This window comes from Lepisma saccharinum, chromosome 15 (genome assembly GCF_977018435.1).
Source record: "Lepisma saccharinum chromosome 15, izLepSacc3.1, whole genome shotgun sequence".
NCBI lineage: Eukaryota > Metazoa > Arthropoda > Insecta > Zygentoma > Lepismatidae > Lepisma > Lepisma saccharinum.
The window spans coordinates 42051379-42069460 of NC_139243.1; the positions used below are offsets into that span (position 1 = coordinate 42051379).

General features: G+C 37.2%; 1 protein-coding gene across 1 annotated transcript in view; it reads left to right on the forward strand.

Annotated features, from left to right (window-relative positions):
• Positions 1-18082, forward strand: part of LOC145999690 (uncharacterized) — a 158600-nt gene that overhangs the window by 13694 nt on the left and 126824 nt on the right. Inside the window, exons 3-5 of the mRNA XM_083136906.1 lie at positions 4791-4933; positions 16131-16213; positions 17962-18032. Coding sequence (XP_082993032.1) covers positions 4791-4933; positions 16131-16213; positions 17962-18032 — 297 coding nt within the window. The remainder of the gene's footprint in view (positions 1-4790; positions 4934-16130; positions 16214-17961; positions 18033-18082) is intronic.

Genomic DNA, 18082 nt, shown 5'->3' on the forward strand with positions numbered 1-18082 from the left:
ATTGGCTGAATTGGTTATGAATGAATGGGAAAAGAAAGTGATAGAAAAAGGAGGTGACAAAATAATTTTGTTTTGCAGATATGTGGACGATTGTTTTGGCATATGGAAGGGAACAAAGAGGCAGCTTGACATTTTTGCCAAAGAAATACAAGATGAAGAAAGAGGGATTTTATTGGAACTTGAAATAGAAGAAGAAGGCAAGTTAAGCTACCTTGATATATTGATGAAAAGGAAGAGAGGAGAAGAAATTGAAACCGCTTGGCATCAGAAGAAGTGTGCAGCAGGGGTATTCTGCCACAAAAGAAGTGATGTAAGTGAGGTGACAAAAAGAAATTTCATAAAGAATATGGAGGACAGAATAACGAAAATATGCACGAAGGAATGTGAAAAAGAAGGCAAAATAAATAGCCTATGGAAACAGCTGGAAAAGAATGGCTATGAGAAGCAGGATAGACTGGACATAAACAGAAGAAGGAAGAAAAGAGGAAGGGGAGAATTGGAAGAGAAAGAGAAAGATGAAGAGAAAGAAAAAGAGAGGTGGTTTGGAATAAGGAGTATGGGTGAGACCACAGAAAAGATATGCAAAGTGCTTAGGAAAGCGGGCATTAAAACTTACAGGAAGGGAGGGAGAAGCATCTTAGGAATAGCGAAGAATGCAAACAAGAAAGAGGAAAACAGAGAAGAGGAAGAGGAAGGGATTATCTACGAAGTAAAATGTAAAGAATGTCAGAGTGTGTACATAGGAGAAACGAAAAAGAGACTGAAAGATAGGTTGAAACAACATAGGGATGATGTACGACTTAAGAGAGAGAGAAATGCGATATTTAAACACACGAGAGAAACAGGACATGACATAGAGTGGGATGAGGCTAAGCAGATAGGAAGGGAGAAGAGAATGCTAGTGAGAAAATGGAAGGAAGCCAAGGAAATAGAGAAGAGAGGTGAAGAAGACACAATGAACTGGAATGGGGGACTGAAGTTAAACAAAGAATGGAAGAAAGTGTTAGAAAGAGTGGAAAGGACAAGAGAGAAAGAGGAGAGGAGAAGGAAGAAAATGAAGGAAAAAGAGCGTGATATATAAAGCCCAATTCACATTCGATATGAAAGTATATATTTTTCGCCTTTTAGGTGAAAGTATAGTGAAAGCCACCTGCGAGAAAGTTCCAAAACAACTTTCTATTAGTCTGGAGGGAGTAATGTTTTGTGTATATAATGCCCTGTTTTTGGTATCTTGTTACTTTTGTACTTGATACAGAGTCTGATGAAGACCTTGCTAGAAGGTTGAAACGTTACGTTTAGTTTATGTTTTTAATAAAATAAATTACTGCCTTGGTCAGCATATTTATATTTTTTCAGATTATTATGTATGTAATAATATGCACATGTAATATTTGAAATTAATTTGCAATCTAAATTTGAAATTTGCCAACTATTCGTGCACCACCCGATAGGTCTCTAAAGTTGATTTTCCTGTTTTTAAGAAACATTTTACACACATCCATTGTTCTGCACACGCAATAATGTGCCAGCAAGACTTCACACGTCTGCACTGAACAGGCTTCAGCTGACAACTAAACAAAGACAGAGCTGTGACCTTTGCAGTATCTTTCAAGGACAAAACAAACTTTCTTTTCCTCACACACAACCCCCGCAAATCCTGTCTTAAGAACTTTTCAATCACACCTCGTGCATGTCTTTAGATGATGATTCCCAGTAGATTATCAGTGGTTTAAAACTATGCCAAAAAAAAAGTTTTCTAGATATCTATTTTCGTCACAAATACTGGGTAAATAACATTCAAACCCTTTAATGTTCATGATCCGGTCGTGAGTGGGGGTGGTGTGATCAGCATCACGCCCCTGACTGCCTTTACCCCCCCCCCCCCGGGTTTCCCCCAGGTACCCATGTTATTCGACGCTGGGTGGGTGCCGGGGCCGCTTCCATCGTTAGAAAAGTTCCCGGATTTGAACCGGCCGGGGATTGAACCCGGGACCTTTAGCATGGTAGTCAGACGCGTTACCGACTGAGCCACCGCGGATCATGAAAGTGAGGGGCATTACCCCCACACCCCCTATACGCCTTCATGGGGTGGTGCTAAGCACAGGGGAGCACTGTACCTTTACCCTTTAATGTTCATGTGAGAGATATCTCCAAAATATTGGTCATCTCCAATTAGACTCCCTGGTTGTCCTACCATCCCCCTGCATCCTCACTTCAAGCAATGGCACAGTGTCCATAGGCCAAAACGTACTACAATAGAATAATCAGTAGAGACCGGATTTTAAAGGGAAGTCCTTTTTATTTTTCAACATGGATCATGGAATAAACAAGAGTGTTGATAATTATCTTCCACCAACAAGATTACGTGGTTTTGACTTCTCTCCCTCCCCCATTTTTCAGCCCACATTCCCTTTTTTCCCCCTTTTTTAAAAACATTTTCCTTTCTGGTCCCTTTATTGACCCATTTTTCAGCCTACATTCCTTTTTACCCCCTTTTTAAAACACATCTTTCTTGGTCTCTTGGACAAGCTATCAAATATTGTGTACAACCGTTTTTACCCTTAACAAAACGTTCAACAATTGTCTATTTGGTGGTTTAGTGGAAAGAAATAACAAGTGTCTTCTACCTTACCTTCCCTCCATGAGTGTTGGGAGTACATTGCAGTGAGCGATTGTTGAAACAATATGAACTGGGAGCAACAAACGCACTGTAAGCGGCACACCTGTTGGGTTGAAAGTGTACTTATCTGCTAGATTTAGACTTTTATTGTGAAGTTTTTAGAATAGTTTTAACTTACTGTGTAACAGTGACGACAGTATTGAATGTCAGTGAAAGGCGAAGCCAGGTACAAGTTGCAGCAATCAATGGAAATGCGGTAAGCTGTTGCAAGGAAGATTTCATTGAAATGGATGATAAAATTATTTGCTGTGTTTTACCTTCAAAAAAAGGAAATGAAAAAGGACTATAGTTTATTTTTGCTCTCCACTAAAAATATTATTTTAAATGAAAGCACAATATATAACATTCATATATAAAAAGGGATACATTAATATGATTTTTAATGTATCCCTTTTTATACATGAATGGTATATATTGCACTTTCTGAAATCTGATTGCCTCCAAAAGCCAGTTTCTCTTTTTTTCCATCTCTAATTTGAAGAAGCCTGTAGTAAAGAAAATTTGGTTTAATTTCTTAATATCATACCAAAGTATTATAGAGAGTCTTAGACATTAAGTTTTTGTTTTGTCTTGCTTTTGCATGAATGTGTGTCATTTTTGGTCTTTAAAGATCTGGTCTCATTCTTGTCTCGATTTTCACAAATTCTTCTTGGTCTCATTCTCAGAATTTAAGGCAGGACTTGTCTCGTCTTGATACCATTTCTAGTTTGTGTTATAGTTTTTTAAGGCAGCAACTAAAAATCTCTGAATGTGTAAGTTTTTAATGCATACTTTACATGTCAAATGAAAAATTTTCTTTTTGACACATAAATACTCAACCCTGACTGTAGTAACTAAAGAGAGTCCACATTGCAATAGTAAAGAATGCTCAAAGGTACTTAGTACCAACCAAGCAACTGTCACTAACATTGTATATTTACATTCTATAACTTGTACTCCACTTCTGGTTTCAAACCTGACACTAGAGCCACTTACAAAAAAGCAACAAAGAAAAACAACTACAGATGAGTATAAATTTGAAGAAAGAGATAATCCACCATATGGTGCAAGCAATTTTATGCACATGTTTTTTTAAAAGTCTAAAATTGTGATTTAAATATTAAGAAAATAACTTTAAATTAAAAAATCATCAAAAATTATTTTTTAATAAAACTCATCATTTTTATTCACCTTGGTCCTGTCTGAATCCTATTCGAATCTAATGTCGTATTTTCCAGTAGAGGCCATGTGTTCCATAATTGGATACTTCACCAACAATTATGCTAGAATGATACCATATTTATGCGTGTATAATGCACAGTATGATTCAGGTTCAAGAAATGGCTTTCTTAGTTGTAGGTCATAAAGCTTTTGCTATGCTGATCAAGAGCAAATTACATCATACCTATTCAATGAGTCACCTTTTGCTATGTGGACCAAGGGGAGAATATCGTCTTGTGTATTCAATTAGTCACAAACCCATGCCACTTCTCCCTCCACTGTGTTTAGCTTCCCAAAGCTTTCACATCTGTAACCACTTTGTTTATTCTGTAGTAGAAGAAAGCGAGATCAAAATTATGCTATGGATTTGCAGTGGTCAGGAATTTTTTTTTCTATTATTTCTTGCCTGATAAATACCACTGATAAACATCCCATGTAATGGGAGGTGCATCCACGAATTCTGCTAGAACGGCGCAATGTCGCCAAACATTCCATTACAAAGTGAAAAATCATGTGAAATGGCCATTTAACTTTTATAGTGTTTTTTAAAATTATTAATACTAAAGAAATCCAATCCAAAATTTGTGGAATAAAGTGTGCATTTACATGAGTAAATATGGTATATCACACCATTGACATCTGCCCATACCAGTGGAAAAATGTAAATTACACAGAATGCAATATTTTATACTTGCTTACAGTGTAATCTTGGACACCAGAAGGTGAATTGTTCAGAGGAGAATTTCTCATTTCCTTAATTTTCTACAAAGTAACAGTCAAGTTTATATAAATATATAAAAATAATACACTGTTTGTCGTAAGAATGAAAATCTCATTTATTTAAAAATACATGGTAAAGTTATTTCTTTGTTCAAATCAAAAATGTAAAGATCAACTATTTATATTTCAGGGAGAAAGATACTGGTTGTCCTTCTGCATAACTTTCCACTCGTTCCTCAAGAAGGAGGGTTTCTTGCAGTACAATTGTAAGCTGAAAAAGGACTTGCCATCAGAAGCTGTTGTGTATGTGTTGAATGTATTAACAGAAAAGAGGTAATCACATTTTTTATTTGAAGATTTATTCTATATTAGGTTGTAATACAGTGATGCCCATGATATACAGGGTGGAGCAAATTAAACTGATCGATTGTTTTCTATGTAATTGTAGAAATAAATAAATGGACCATCTCAACGGCAAAGGAAAGCTTTGTTCCTAGATTTTTTTTTCCATTAAGAATGGAAAACCATATCAGCCAAATGACCTCCCCTTTCTTGTTTGCAGACATATGCTCTTCTCTACGATTAGTCAAAAGTGGCAGAAAAGTGAAGTAAAATTAATGAAATATAATATTTTCCATCACCTCTCTCAGAGTTTTAGGAGCTATTGCGGCTATATCTTTCCTGATGTATGTTGTGTGTTGTATGCATGTGTGACATGCTGAAGTAGTCAATGTGCATATTCTCACAACCACCACTTTCAGATAGTTGTGCAAGTTATGAAATAAGAGTGCATCATAGTGTTTGAGTCCTAATATACATGTATATCTATATAATGAACCACTTTCACAAGGATAATATTTTTTGTTCTGCCTACAGCTAAACAGGCAAAACATAAGCAATTCCCAATACAGGAATATCATTCACCATGGCAGCTTACAAAAGACTGGTGAATAACTCACAAGTTGCAAAGAGCTTCAACTGTGATTAATGAATTATTATATTTTCACTATACGCTGTGACTGAAATGTTCAGAAAGGTACCCTGCCACACATAATTCATTTTGTATCCTAGAATTTACAGCATACTCTTGAATGTGGTCTTAACAGGAAGTATTAGTTTTTAAAGCTCTGTAAACAAACTGTATCACTTCAAGTAACGTATCACTCCACGTCAGCTGTTCGTGTGTGATGAGGCCATCAGCATCTCACTTCACACAACCTTTAATTTTATGAAACATTGGGGCCTCCCCGATGGCGCAATGGTAGCGTTGTCGCCTTGTAATCAAGGGTTCCCAGGTTCAATACCTGGTGGAGTCACATGGTGGTTCGGATTCCACTTTAACTGTAGGTCCAGTCCCAATTAGCCTTACTGTGCATAAAGGGGACTTTCAACACCAAATCAAATCAAAAAATTTACGCACCATGGAAAAACGTATTTCTATCTTAACTGATAGATCTACATGGCCGTAGACAGAAAAAATATTTGGGGGGGGGGGTTTCAACCATAATTGATCATATAGTTAATAGTATTACATGCAGTCACTAAACACTATATGTGTTTCATGGCACGAAAAATGGTTAAATGTAAATACTACACTAGCTGCCCTGCGGGAATAGTAAGAGTAAAGTACGAAGTTAGGGTGTTCCAGGTTCGAACTCTGGTCAAGCATGGGTAGGTGCATCCTCATCATCGCGGTTAACCCACAATGTAGAAAAGCAACATAAAATAACTAAAATAGAAACTTCTATGCAGTAATTTTTTGAAAATACAGAAAACGTCTACTTAATGCTTCAATGATGTTCTCGCAACAACGAAAATAATTAGTGAATAAAGAAAAGAATAATATGTGGCAGCAATAATATTTAAAATGTGACACATACAAAATTCAAATTCAAACTTTTCTCCTACAATAATGATCATCATGGTGATGATAATAATAATAATATTAATAATACTAATAATAAAGGGAAACAACTCACCGAAATGGAAGCTACAATACAAAATGCCGAGAACGCTTTGAAAACTGGTCTAGCACATCCTCAGGGTTTATCTTCATGTTGCGATGAACAGACATCAATGCCAGACCATTGAGTCGATTTTCACTGGTGGAATTTCGAAGGTAAGTCTTCAGTCGTCTGAGTTATGAAAATGTTCTTTCCGGTGAAGAAGTTGAAACTGGCAATGTAGCCAGTATCTGTAGAAGTTTACTTATGTTGGGAAATAATGAAGAATTGCACTGCACAAATCCTTCTACAGCAGACTGGGGTTGTGTGTTGTGCTTCTCCCATTTTTATTTCCACACCGCAAATTCAGCGTGGGCAATACTGCGCTCAGGATGGCAGTTTTTATAAAAGTCTACACATTCCTTCAGGTCTTCACTATTGGCTGTAACACATTTACTTGGAATAACATTTTGCAAAGAAGAGATCAGTGTCCTGTAACATTGGAATCTGTCACTAAGCTGTGTTATAATATGGTTTAGAAATGGAAGAAAAATATTCAACTTGCAATACTCCTCACAGGTCATTGACGGGATATTGTCTCGATGGGCTTGTCTTTTCACAATCCTGGGAAAATCCATATGGCCACCGTTTTCAGTAACCATGTAAGTGGCATAGGCGAAAATCTTCCTGAATTCTTCTTCTACATTTTCGCGCATGGCATTTAAAGTATTGATAACATGGTCCACATGGTTGCAAGCTTCTGCTAAGTCTGCATTTACAGCCTGGAGTTGTCTACATAAAGTTAGGATGTAAGAAAATATGTTTTCTAAAATCAGGAGGGGGACAACGAATTTAGCTCCTTCAATGGCACTTAACAATTGACATGCCTTTTGAGCAGTCTCTTTGTTTGCAGACGATTCTAGCAACTCCAGTGCATTCACTACAGCTGGGTACAAACTCTTTAAATCGGATAACACTCTCGTGCTTATGGACCCATCTTGTTTCACGAAGACCTAACAGAGTTCCATGTTGACATTCTGGTAGGGTTTCTTTTATTGCAGTTTTCAGAACTTAGTTTCTTTGAGCAGACGAACGGAAGAAATTTGCAACAGACTGAATGCTTCCTAGGCAATTGCGTATGGACGATAGAGTACACGAATTTGCCAAAGCAAGGTTCAAGAAATGAGCACTACAATGGACGTGAAGAACCATGGGGTGGTCCTTCCTAATATATTCATTAACACCATGCAGGTAACCGCTCATGGCTGACGCTCCGTCATATCCCTGTCCAACCAAGAAATGACAGTTTGTGTTATTTCTTTTCAAGGTTGCAGAAAGCAGTGTGGCCAAGCCCTTGCCTGTAAGGTCGACTGCTGGAACAAATTCAAGAAAGTCTTCACAAATTTTACCTTCCTTCACATCTACATAACACACACACACAGATACCTGTTCAATTCGAGAAATGTCTGTAGTTTCGTCTGCCATCACAGAGAAACACTTCTCGGCAGCATTCACTTTCTCCACAATCTCTTTCTTAATTATGTCACCACAAATCATAATTAACTCGTTCTGAATGGTAGGGCTTGGGTACTTTGAATTGAGCGCACCCGATTCCAAATGTTTCTGAAGCACAACGTCACCTACACTTACATGGAACCGTAGTAAGGCACGGAAATTACCGTCTTTTGTTTCAGCCTCCTCAGACTTCATCACGTTTCCAAAGTCATCCGTTCCGCGAAGGACAATTTCTTGACGACCGCAGAGAATAATTGTTTCTATAATGGAGCGCAGTTTCTCGCAATTTTCAGCTCCTTGTTTAGCTCGCTCGCTGCACAATTGGTCCACTATCTTATTACTTTTCCCTTCAGTCACTTTATGAAATTCTCGGCTAGCTCTAAACACCGGTTATGGTATGACATATTCTCATGGTTTGCAAAATCTTCCAAAGCATTTTTAAAATTGCAGTGCTCTTTCCTCCCCTCGAGAAAACAGTACGCACACTTTGCACAATGCACCTTCCAGTTTACTGGAATAGGCTAGCCACGGAAACTTTTCCAACCACCTTAGCTGAAATCTTAGATTTCGTGCAGTTCTGCGCGGGAAAGCATATGTTGAAGAAGGAACCCACGGATTCTTCGAAAGTTGTTCTTTTTTCAGATTGTTGAGATTTGCTACATTAAGGTAAAGGCCAATATCACAGAAAGAACTATCACTATTAGTTACCAACAAATTGGCTGATGCATTTGTGATAATATCATTTTGCTTGTCATCCGTTGATTTCGCGGCGAAGTCATCATTAGAGGTGTCACCACTGTTACATCCGTTTTCACTTTTAGGTTTTTTCTTGAAAAACATCCCTATCGAGAGTTGTCCGCTTCTGCCATCTGCACCGTGTTTCATTTTTGTGTTCCTAAAGCACTAGAACTCCGGCACAAGAAACACACTCATATCACACCACAAGGACGTGATCTAAAAGGACAAAGATACTTCCATCCAGCAATGACAAATTTGAGACTGGAGGCTATTGGCTAGGACAACAACTGGACTATAAGAGTCATGTTTTTTTGACAGTCAAATCTAAATTCAACCTTAAGCGATCCATTCATTTTTCACGATGCAGTAATATTCCCAGTAGAGAAATTGTTCAAACAAGGGATTTTGCAGGGGGGATAAATAGGAAAGACGGAGAAAAACTTATAAAAATATGCAATAAACTGGGAAATGAAAACATTAAACTTTTTCTTTTGTATATCTATCTTAAACTTAAAGGCGATATTTGAATATTATAATTATAGAAATGAAAGGGGAGGGGGTTAAACAACTTATCTAACAGCCCAGGGAATTTAAAAGTTAAAAGGGGAAATTTTGAGTCCCAACCAGAAACAACACTGAAATGAGAACGGTCAAGTGAAAGTTTAAGGGTCGCGGGTGGGCTGTGGACATAAATAGAACCTGCTTTTCTCAAGTTTCAGGAATTCCAACTCTTTGGAAAGTCTGACTAAATTGTCCCAAGGTGGATTTCTCTCCACATTGTCTTCCTGTTACATCTTTGTACCTAGGTAGAGCTGTGAATAAGTTTTCGACTTTGGATTCTCAACCTGTATAAATCTAACATGTCAGAAATTTCGGGGGAGGGGGTATTTGAACCCTAAGAACCCTCCCCCTTAAATACGGCCATGTAGATCTACACATTGAAGTATAAGAAACTTTCGAGAAGTGATTGAATACATGTTCTTGTTGAAGAATGAACATATTTTTCTATGTGATCTAGGTTAACAGATCACTCTTCCGCCTCCTCTCTCAGTATGACAGCACCGAACTTACAAGAGAGTGAGAAAATCATTTCAGTAAATTCAAGCCTCTTGGTTTTGTTGCTGCACCTTTCACCAAATTATGGACCAACATTGCTGACATACAGATTATTGTTTTCTCCTTTGTGCAACAAATACCGGCAGTTTTAGTTGAAGCTAAACAAAGATTAGCCAAGGAATAAAAAGAGATTTTTTATCTTTCTTTCTGTTTCTCGTGCACTCGAAAACAAGAAGACGATAATAAGCACAGCAGTTCCTTTTTGAACTGGAGGATTTTTCATCCCTGTCAATGAGTACCATCTGTTAAATTTGCTTCCCCAAAACGAACTCAACGTGCCACAAGAGGCGATTTAACATCGACCTTGATAATTGGGAAAATCGTCATCATCACTATTAACATCCACTAATATCTTCCCCCCAGTGAACATTTCTTTGATTAAAAAAATATGAATGCACCTTGCGCCATATTGCACCTAACTCAAACTCTGTGTACTTGTTTATGCGAGCATCAACGTGTTTCTTTATTGGACTCACAACTTGACTGGCCATTTTCCTTTCATCACACCGAAAGCACAAGATGCAGACGCAAAACTACACTCGGATACTAACACTGCTTTCTCAGGATACCACCAACACAATGTCACATAAACATTAAGAACAACCCGCTTCTCGCCACTTTTCAAATGGCTGTATTTCATTCCGAAAGAAACTCCTGTACGCAAGGAAGTCGCCATGTTCGAAACTGGCACTATTTTCTTGTTGCTCACGTGATCGATTGTAATTTATACAATCATCATGTATTATTATTATAAACAAAAACCTTTGATGGAAATATATTTTAAAATGTACAACCCAATGTAATTTACACTTTTTTTCTTGCATTAGCGTATTTTTATAGAACAGACTACATGCTGCGGAAGAAATCCATTATTAGGCTGTTGCCAACCCCAATACTTCTCACTAAGTCAAATACAGAAATGAAAGTGGTATGTTGCATATGGTACTGTGATTTCACATTGTCAGTGAGGATGATGCTGCTGGGGGGGGGGGGGGTGCAGAGGAGCCGATCTATAATCCAGAGGTGTTCCGGATGGTGACATCATGAGGGCATCCTCACACTCTGGAATACTTTTGTGGGTGAAGGAGGCTGAGGGCAGGCTGTGAGGTTGGGGGGGATTGATTTAAAATGAACACCTCTCAACAAGAGAGAAAAAAAATGTGACAATATTTAAAAATTCACACCCAAATATGCATTTTATTTTATATGTAGGGTACATTAAAATGTGACTGCCTCAAAGTATGTCCACAACTTACCGTCTTCTTTCCTCACTTTTTGCCAGCGACAGTTCTTCACCATCACTAAGTTGCTGTTTTAGTTTCCCTTTGTGTTTTTGCAGCATAACCCAGCATTTTTTCACGTGTGAAAAGGATGTGTTTTTGGATGATGTAACTTTAGAGACGTTCAAGTACACTGTGGAGGATACTGGAATGTGTGACATTGAGGTGTAGATCGACCATGTTGTGACACATATTTGTCATTAGTAGACCTCGGATTTTTAGGTTCTAAAAAGTGTGCTTTTAGGTTCCTAAAATACGTTCTATAAATCCTGAAATAGGTTCTAAAAATCCTAAAAGAGGTTCTAAAAATCCTAAAAATTTTCTAAAAATCCTAAAATAGGTTCTAAAAATCTTAAATTAGGCTCGAAAAATCCTGATCTAGGTTGCAAAAAAACTTAAATTGGTATAAAATTCCTGGAAAACTGATTAGATACAATCATTAAAAACAAAATTTCACAAGAACTGTAATATCCAAATATTAATTTTTTAAACAAATTTTCATTTCATTATATCATTTTCAAAATTATCTACACATTATTATAATACTACACTTGTGCTGATACCAAAAGTTACTTGTTGATATGAAAAATGAATTGTGTATGTAAGCTATAATTTGCTGCACAATATCAGGCTGACTATTCACTGGGGAATACCTTGAGTTCTGGGAAATATGCATGAATTAATGTCTCTGGAAATTACTCATGAATTTTGGTAAAACATGAGAAAATGTACAAGCGGATGTCTTCTCTATTCCAATTTTGTTCTCCGTAGAAGTGAAAAATTGCAACTTTTACGTATTAATCTAAATCCCATAATATTTATACATGTTTATAAATGCCCTTAGGCAAGTTTCTCTCATTTTAGTTTTTATTTTGTTAAGAAGAAAAAGAAAGCTACGTGGTAAATAAAACAAAATATTCTCAAGATTTTATTTGTGTGTGGGGGGGGGAGGGGGGCGAGAGTCGGTAATATATAAGATTGGAATAGAGAAAACACCTGCTTGTATCCTTGAATATTTGGAACGTTCCCCTTGAAAACAGGAATTATACTTGAATTTTATCATGGTCCTAGTGACCACCATGAATTTTTTACATGTTATCCACACTGAAACTTCGCCTTTTGTCGATGAGGATGATTTCATGTGCTGAAATTTATCTTTCAACAGAAACATAGTCAGTGGTGCTAATTTGAATGCTTAAACATTACTTCACAGGGCGGGAATGCCAAAAATGACCAAACTGACGTGAAAGTGACAAGGCCACCCAGATCAGAAGTTTGCACTTTGGACTGTGCTGGCAGTAAAGACCGTTGGGTGCCAAAACTGAGAGAGAGGGGTGGGGATGGACAGTTTACTTTATCTTAGTAGGCAAGGCTTAGCATTAAGAGTCTATAGTGCAGGGGAATTGCCCCGTTTAATTGCCGCCACAGTGTGCAGGTGACAGTAGCATCAGACATTTTGTTTTGTTTAGAGGTCTGTTAAACATGTACTTGGAGGGAGGGAAATCGACATAAAAGATGTTTCAAACACGCCAGTCATTGAATTATTTCACCATCAAACCTAGTAAATACCTCTGTGAGATATAAAAATCCTTTAAAACCTAAAAAAAATATAAAAACCTAAAAAAAAGGTGTACTTTAAACACATTAACCTAGAATAGGTTCTAACAAACAAATTAGGTTATTTTAGGCACTATAAAACTTCCTCAGTTGGTGCATTTTTTAATGAAACGCTGATATAACTTGTTATTTCTTATTTACTTTCAAAGGAAAAAATAGGTTATAAACCTAAAATCCGAGGTTTAGTCAAGTTACCGATATGATGAAAACAATTCAAGAATGGGTGATATTGGAATTCCAAATTAGTTATTTTCATTCTTTTTCTCTAATTAATAATTATGAATTAGTCAATAATAACATATGTTATAGCTTACTTTCATTTTCTTTAACAATAAATCATAACGCTTTCAAAAACCAAATACATTTAATCAAGAAAGCTCGATTCTATAACGTGATTTATCCCAATGTGTCGTATTTTTCTAGCAAGGGAATTTTTTTTAGTAAAAGATGAAAGAAAAATTAATCCTTTGGTACGGAACCATCTTGCCTCCTGGGGGATAAGATGTAAATTTTGTATTTGATTTTTGTTATTTAGTGTTGCTTTTCTTCCAATTTTGGTTAACCCCTACGATGAGGACGAGTGATTGTTAGATGAAATTGATGAAGGGACAGACACTCACAAATAACACCCATGCGGGGATTCGAACCAGGAAACTTCAGTGGCGAGTCTGAAAGTTGGCCACCAGGCAAGATGCACTTTTTCATTTTTCACACATTAACCCAACAGGTTATCAGTGAAACACTGTTTAGTCTATGTCAGTTGACAAATGGAATGTCTTTGCACATTGTAGACCAGGGGTTCTCAACCTTTTTGGGCCTGTGCCCCCCTTTGCGTCCCCAAATTATGATTTCACTCTGTACATATCTTTGGCTCCCTCGCCATCCCCATGTACAATCAGTAGGAAACCCAGTCATCAGAAGGATATAATGGAGAATGAGCAATGATGTACATAAGTTATTTAAATAATTTTCTTAAATTCTGGTTTATAGTTTGCATAATATATGATATGCAATTACCCATATAGGAGAAAAGTTGGTTTACCGGGGTAAACATTGTAACATGGAGAATATGCCCACTATATATACCAACTTCAATTTTTCAACCAATGAAAACAACCTTTTTCACATAAAAATCTAGTTGGCCCAATGGCTCTGGTCAACGTGGATTTGTACTTCATCAGTATCAGCAAAAATATCTTTTCATCCCTAAAATACATAAAATTGTATTTTTTGTAAATGTCAAGTCATGCACATTTTTCGTAATTTTAAATCCAGCCAGTAAAATTTATTTCTGTACTTTATTGGTATCACAAAAAGAAATTCTATATCTGTCCATTCCTAATACGTATATTATTATATACCAGGTGTCCAAGAAGTCTTCGTATGAAAACAAAAATTAACTGTATCAGCTATATGCAACATAGACATAGCAGGCGCGTTGCCTGATAATGTTCACATGAGCACGTTAACACTCATGTATATGTCTTAAATTACGTACATGTTAAATATGCACACACACATACACACATACGTATATTTATTCGAAAAATACTATGTTTGATGTACGAGTATATACACACAATTTACTCTGACACGACTTCTTTCACGTCTTATAACATTTGTAGATAGTTGGTAACACTGACTCCTATGGTGTTCCACGGAGCACGTTGAACACAATTGCTGTGCGTATTGCATAGAGCTGACAGCTAAGGAGTTGTTGGCCACTATACCCTGAAGATGTTCACTTCGCTGTGCAAACACTGATGCAAGGGACAATACTTCTTACATTCGGCACCCGAGTGCAGCATATGCTAGGTATGTCTATGGGGATTTGAATAGTTCTTTGCTACATAGTTGCAAACTTTAGCGACAATTCACTAAACCTGGCAGATTTTAATGGGGAGAGGGACAATTTCCCCTACGACCTTCTTGTATTACTTCAAATATAGCGTGATTTTGGGGGAAGTTGTTGAAAATATAAATTGAACTGTTATTATCACACTTTCAATTGAATATGAATTTACAAGGGATAGGAGTAAATTTGCATTCAGTACAAAACCATTATTGTGAACACTCATATGTGAACCGCACGTGACGTCACTGAAAAAATGGTACCAAAATGTTTGCAAATTATTCAAGTTTTATTGGCAATAGGAAAGAAATCAGTAAATCTCCACGTGAGCACCCTTGGTAGCATTGAATACATCTAGTCAAAATTCAACTTCTCGCCATGCATTAGCCAACATCACAGGAGGGATTGTTGTGATGACTTGGGTTATCCGTTGTTGCAGAGTTGCAAGATCTAATACAAGAGTTCTGTAGACATTGTCTTTCACATAACCCCATAGAAAAAAAATCTAAAGGGGTTATGTCTGGAGATTGCAGGCCACGCTGTCGGTCCATCTCGACCAATCCATTTTCCAGGAAATGTATGATCAAGGTAGGAACAAACCTCCAGACTCCAATGTGGCGGTGCACAGTCTTGTTGAAAGATAACATCTGGGTGTTATTCTAGCAATTGGGGAACAGCAAACAATTGCAACATGTCGAGATACACTCCAGATGTTACAGTGTCCTAACAGAAAAAGAGTAGTCGGCCACTTCTCGGTGCATCAGCAACAGATCCTGTGGTCTTAAATTTGTCATACCATGACTTAATGCTCCTACCATCGAGCGAGACCTTTCCGTATGATGTTTGAAACTTTGTCTGCACTGTTTTTTGTGACCTCTTCTCGTGAAACCACAGGACACACTCAGCTTTTCCTGATTTGTGTACATTTCCAGTTTGCTGGACACTGGCAATGCTACACTACTGCAACGTTACAGAAACCTGAAACAAAAAAAAACTTGAATAGTTTCCGAACATTTTGGCACCATTTTTTCATGTCTATGTTGCATATAACGGATACAGTTAATTTTTGTTTTCATACAAAGACTTTTCAGACACCCTATATATTATAAATGTAAAGACACTTTCTAGTTTGGGGTGTATGGGGCGACCCTTCCAATTAATACACCCCATAACCAATGAGCCTCTGGCGTCTGGGCTAAAGGCCTGTTTAATCCTCTGTAGGGCTGTGTGTGTGTGTGTTGTCCTGTGTTGACCTTATGTGTGCTGATTGCCCCTTTACAGCAACCTCAGCTTTTAACCCAGGTAAGAAAATTTTAATCCTCCCAACATTACAGTTATGGTATATTAGTTATGTTTTAGTTATGGTAAGGGGCTGGACCCCATATAATGTGACAGGTGCAAGATAGACTAAGAGCTGATGCACCCAAACTTTCAATTTCGATCATTCTACTTTATTCTGTATGTTTCAGTATTAACCATGTACACAAGATGATAGGAGACACAGTGAAGGTAGCTCGCTTTAAGCAGCTCTGGAACAACATTCTGTATGAAGGTAAGACTATCTAATTCCCTGTTTTATTAGTCAGTCTGCATATGTTGCTTTGTAATTCTGTTATAAATAACTAACATTATTAACAGTAAATAACATGATTACTTTTTACTTGCTTCATTACTGGTTCTGACATATATTTGTTTTTCAAACTGTTTCACCATGCAACATTTCAGACACTTAGCTGACAGGTTATCAGCTATATAATCAACCAACACTCAGCATTCAAGTTCTAATGGGAGCACCATGTCATGCAAGACAATTGAGCAGAGTGAACTAAGACAGTGGTTCCCAAAGTGTATGCCGTAGTTGGCTTACAGGGGCATGTCGAGATGTTCCAATATTTTCAATGAAATGACACTTATTCCAAATATGTGCATATTTATTACTTTTTACGTGTAAAATGTTTCTAAATTTGAAATATGTGTTCATTTTTTAACTTAAGGCAAGCAACCTAACCACACTAACTGAGCATTGCAAGTGTTAGATAGGCCTACATTTTGACTTGGGTGCCGTAGAAAATGCTGAAACACTAAGGGCAACGTGAAATGAAAAAGTTTGGGAACCCCTGAACTATGGATTTGTCTTGCTTAGTACTTAGCAAGCAGTAGGGAATGGATTAAGCAGGATTTACATAATCTTATACTACGACTGCTGTATTAGCAGTAAAAGTAAGCCATTCTAAAGTAAACTTCATGGTGCAACTGCCCTTTTAAGGTCCAGGGCCTGCCAGACCAACCTTTTCATTGGGTGTCGGATAGTCAGTGCATTGAGTCACTGTTTTCTGCCTTTTGAGACTGGAGTCTGCAACATCTTCTCAAGTAGCTCCTCAATCATCCTCACATTGTTGGGTCAATACCGAAATGTCGTAGGCTTCCACCAGAAATCGAAACCAGTCCTGCTCGCACCAAGCCACAATGGTGAGCCATTCATGATTGAAATATTTCTAAGAGAACAAGGAACCAGTAACATCAGTCTTCAAGCAGTATTTCAAAATTGTCAGACGTCAGACATGAAGGTGTTCCTAGGAGCAACATAATGCTAATGAGGACTGGGTTCAGAAGTTTCCAACCTAACCTCTGTGTCTGCAAGAAATAGCAGATCTGTAGGCAGAAATATTCTGTGCAGACCCAGAAAATATTGAAATATGTCATCTTGCATTCATCATACCCTCATTGTATACTGCATAGAGACTTGAGTCACCATCCGGGGAGTGATTTTCCCATCATGCTCTGATGCAAGAGGTCCCAGGTTCGAATCCAAGCTTTGATATTGGTGTTCTTTGCGAGTGTCTCTTCATTAATTTTACCATATCATCACTCATCCTCATCATTGTGATTAGCCAAAAGTGACAGAAAAGCAACACTAAATAACAAAAATTAAATGAAATTGAGTCACTATTCCTTTAAAATTCAAATAGAGAAAGAGAATTGTTCATATAATTAATAAAATTCTTCTAGTTAATGTGCATCATGGGAAATTTCATGAATTGAGTAGGAAAAAGTGTATGATTTTTAAGAAGTTTATTCCATATGTGTTGTTTCCTAATATCAAACTTGTATCTTTTGTTCAGAATACTTTCAATACATGCATGTTAAGGTAAGGTTTATTGACTACTGAATCTTTCAAATCATGAATTCATTTTGCTCCTCTTTGTGATAGATACTATGAGGGTTTCTAAGTCATTGTTGTACTTTTATATTCTTTGATTAATTTCATTGAAAACTAATGACTTCTTTCCTTGCCTATAGAGGAAGGCAGATGCTCTTTGTCCTACACCAGACTCTTTGGCTCTCCAGATAAAGGACTTACCGTGTTCAATGTAAGTTTTTCTTCTTCGTGTGTTATGTATAAATTAATATATGTCTATGT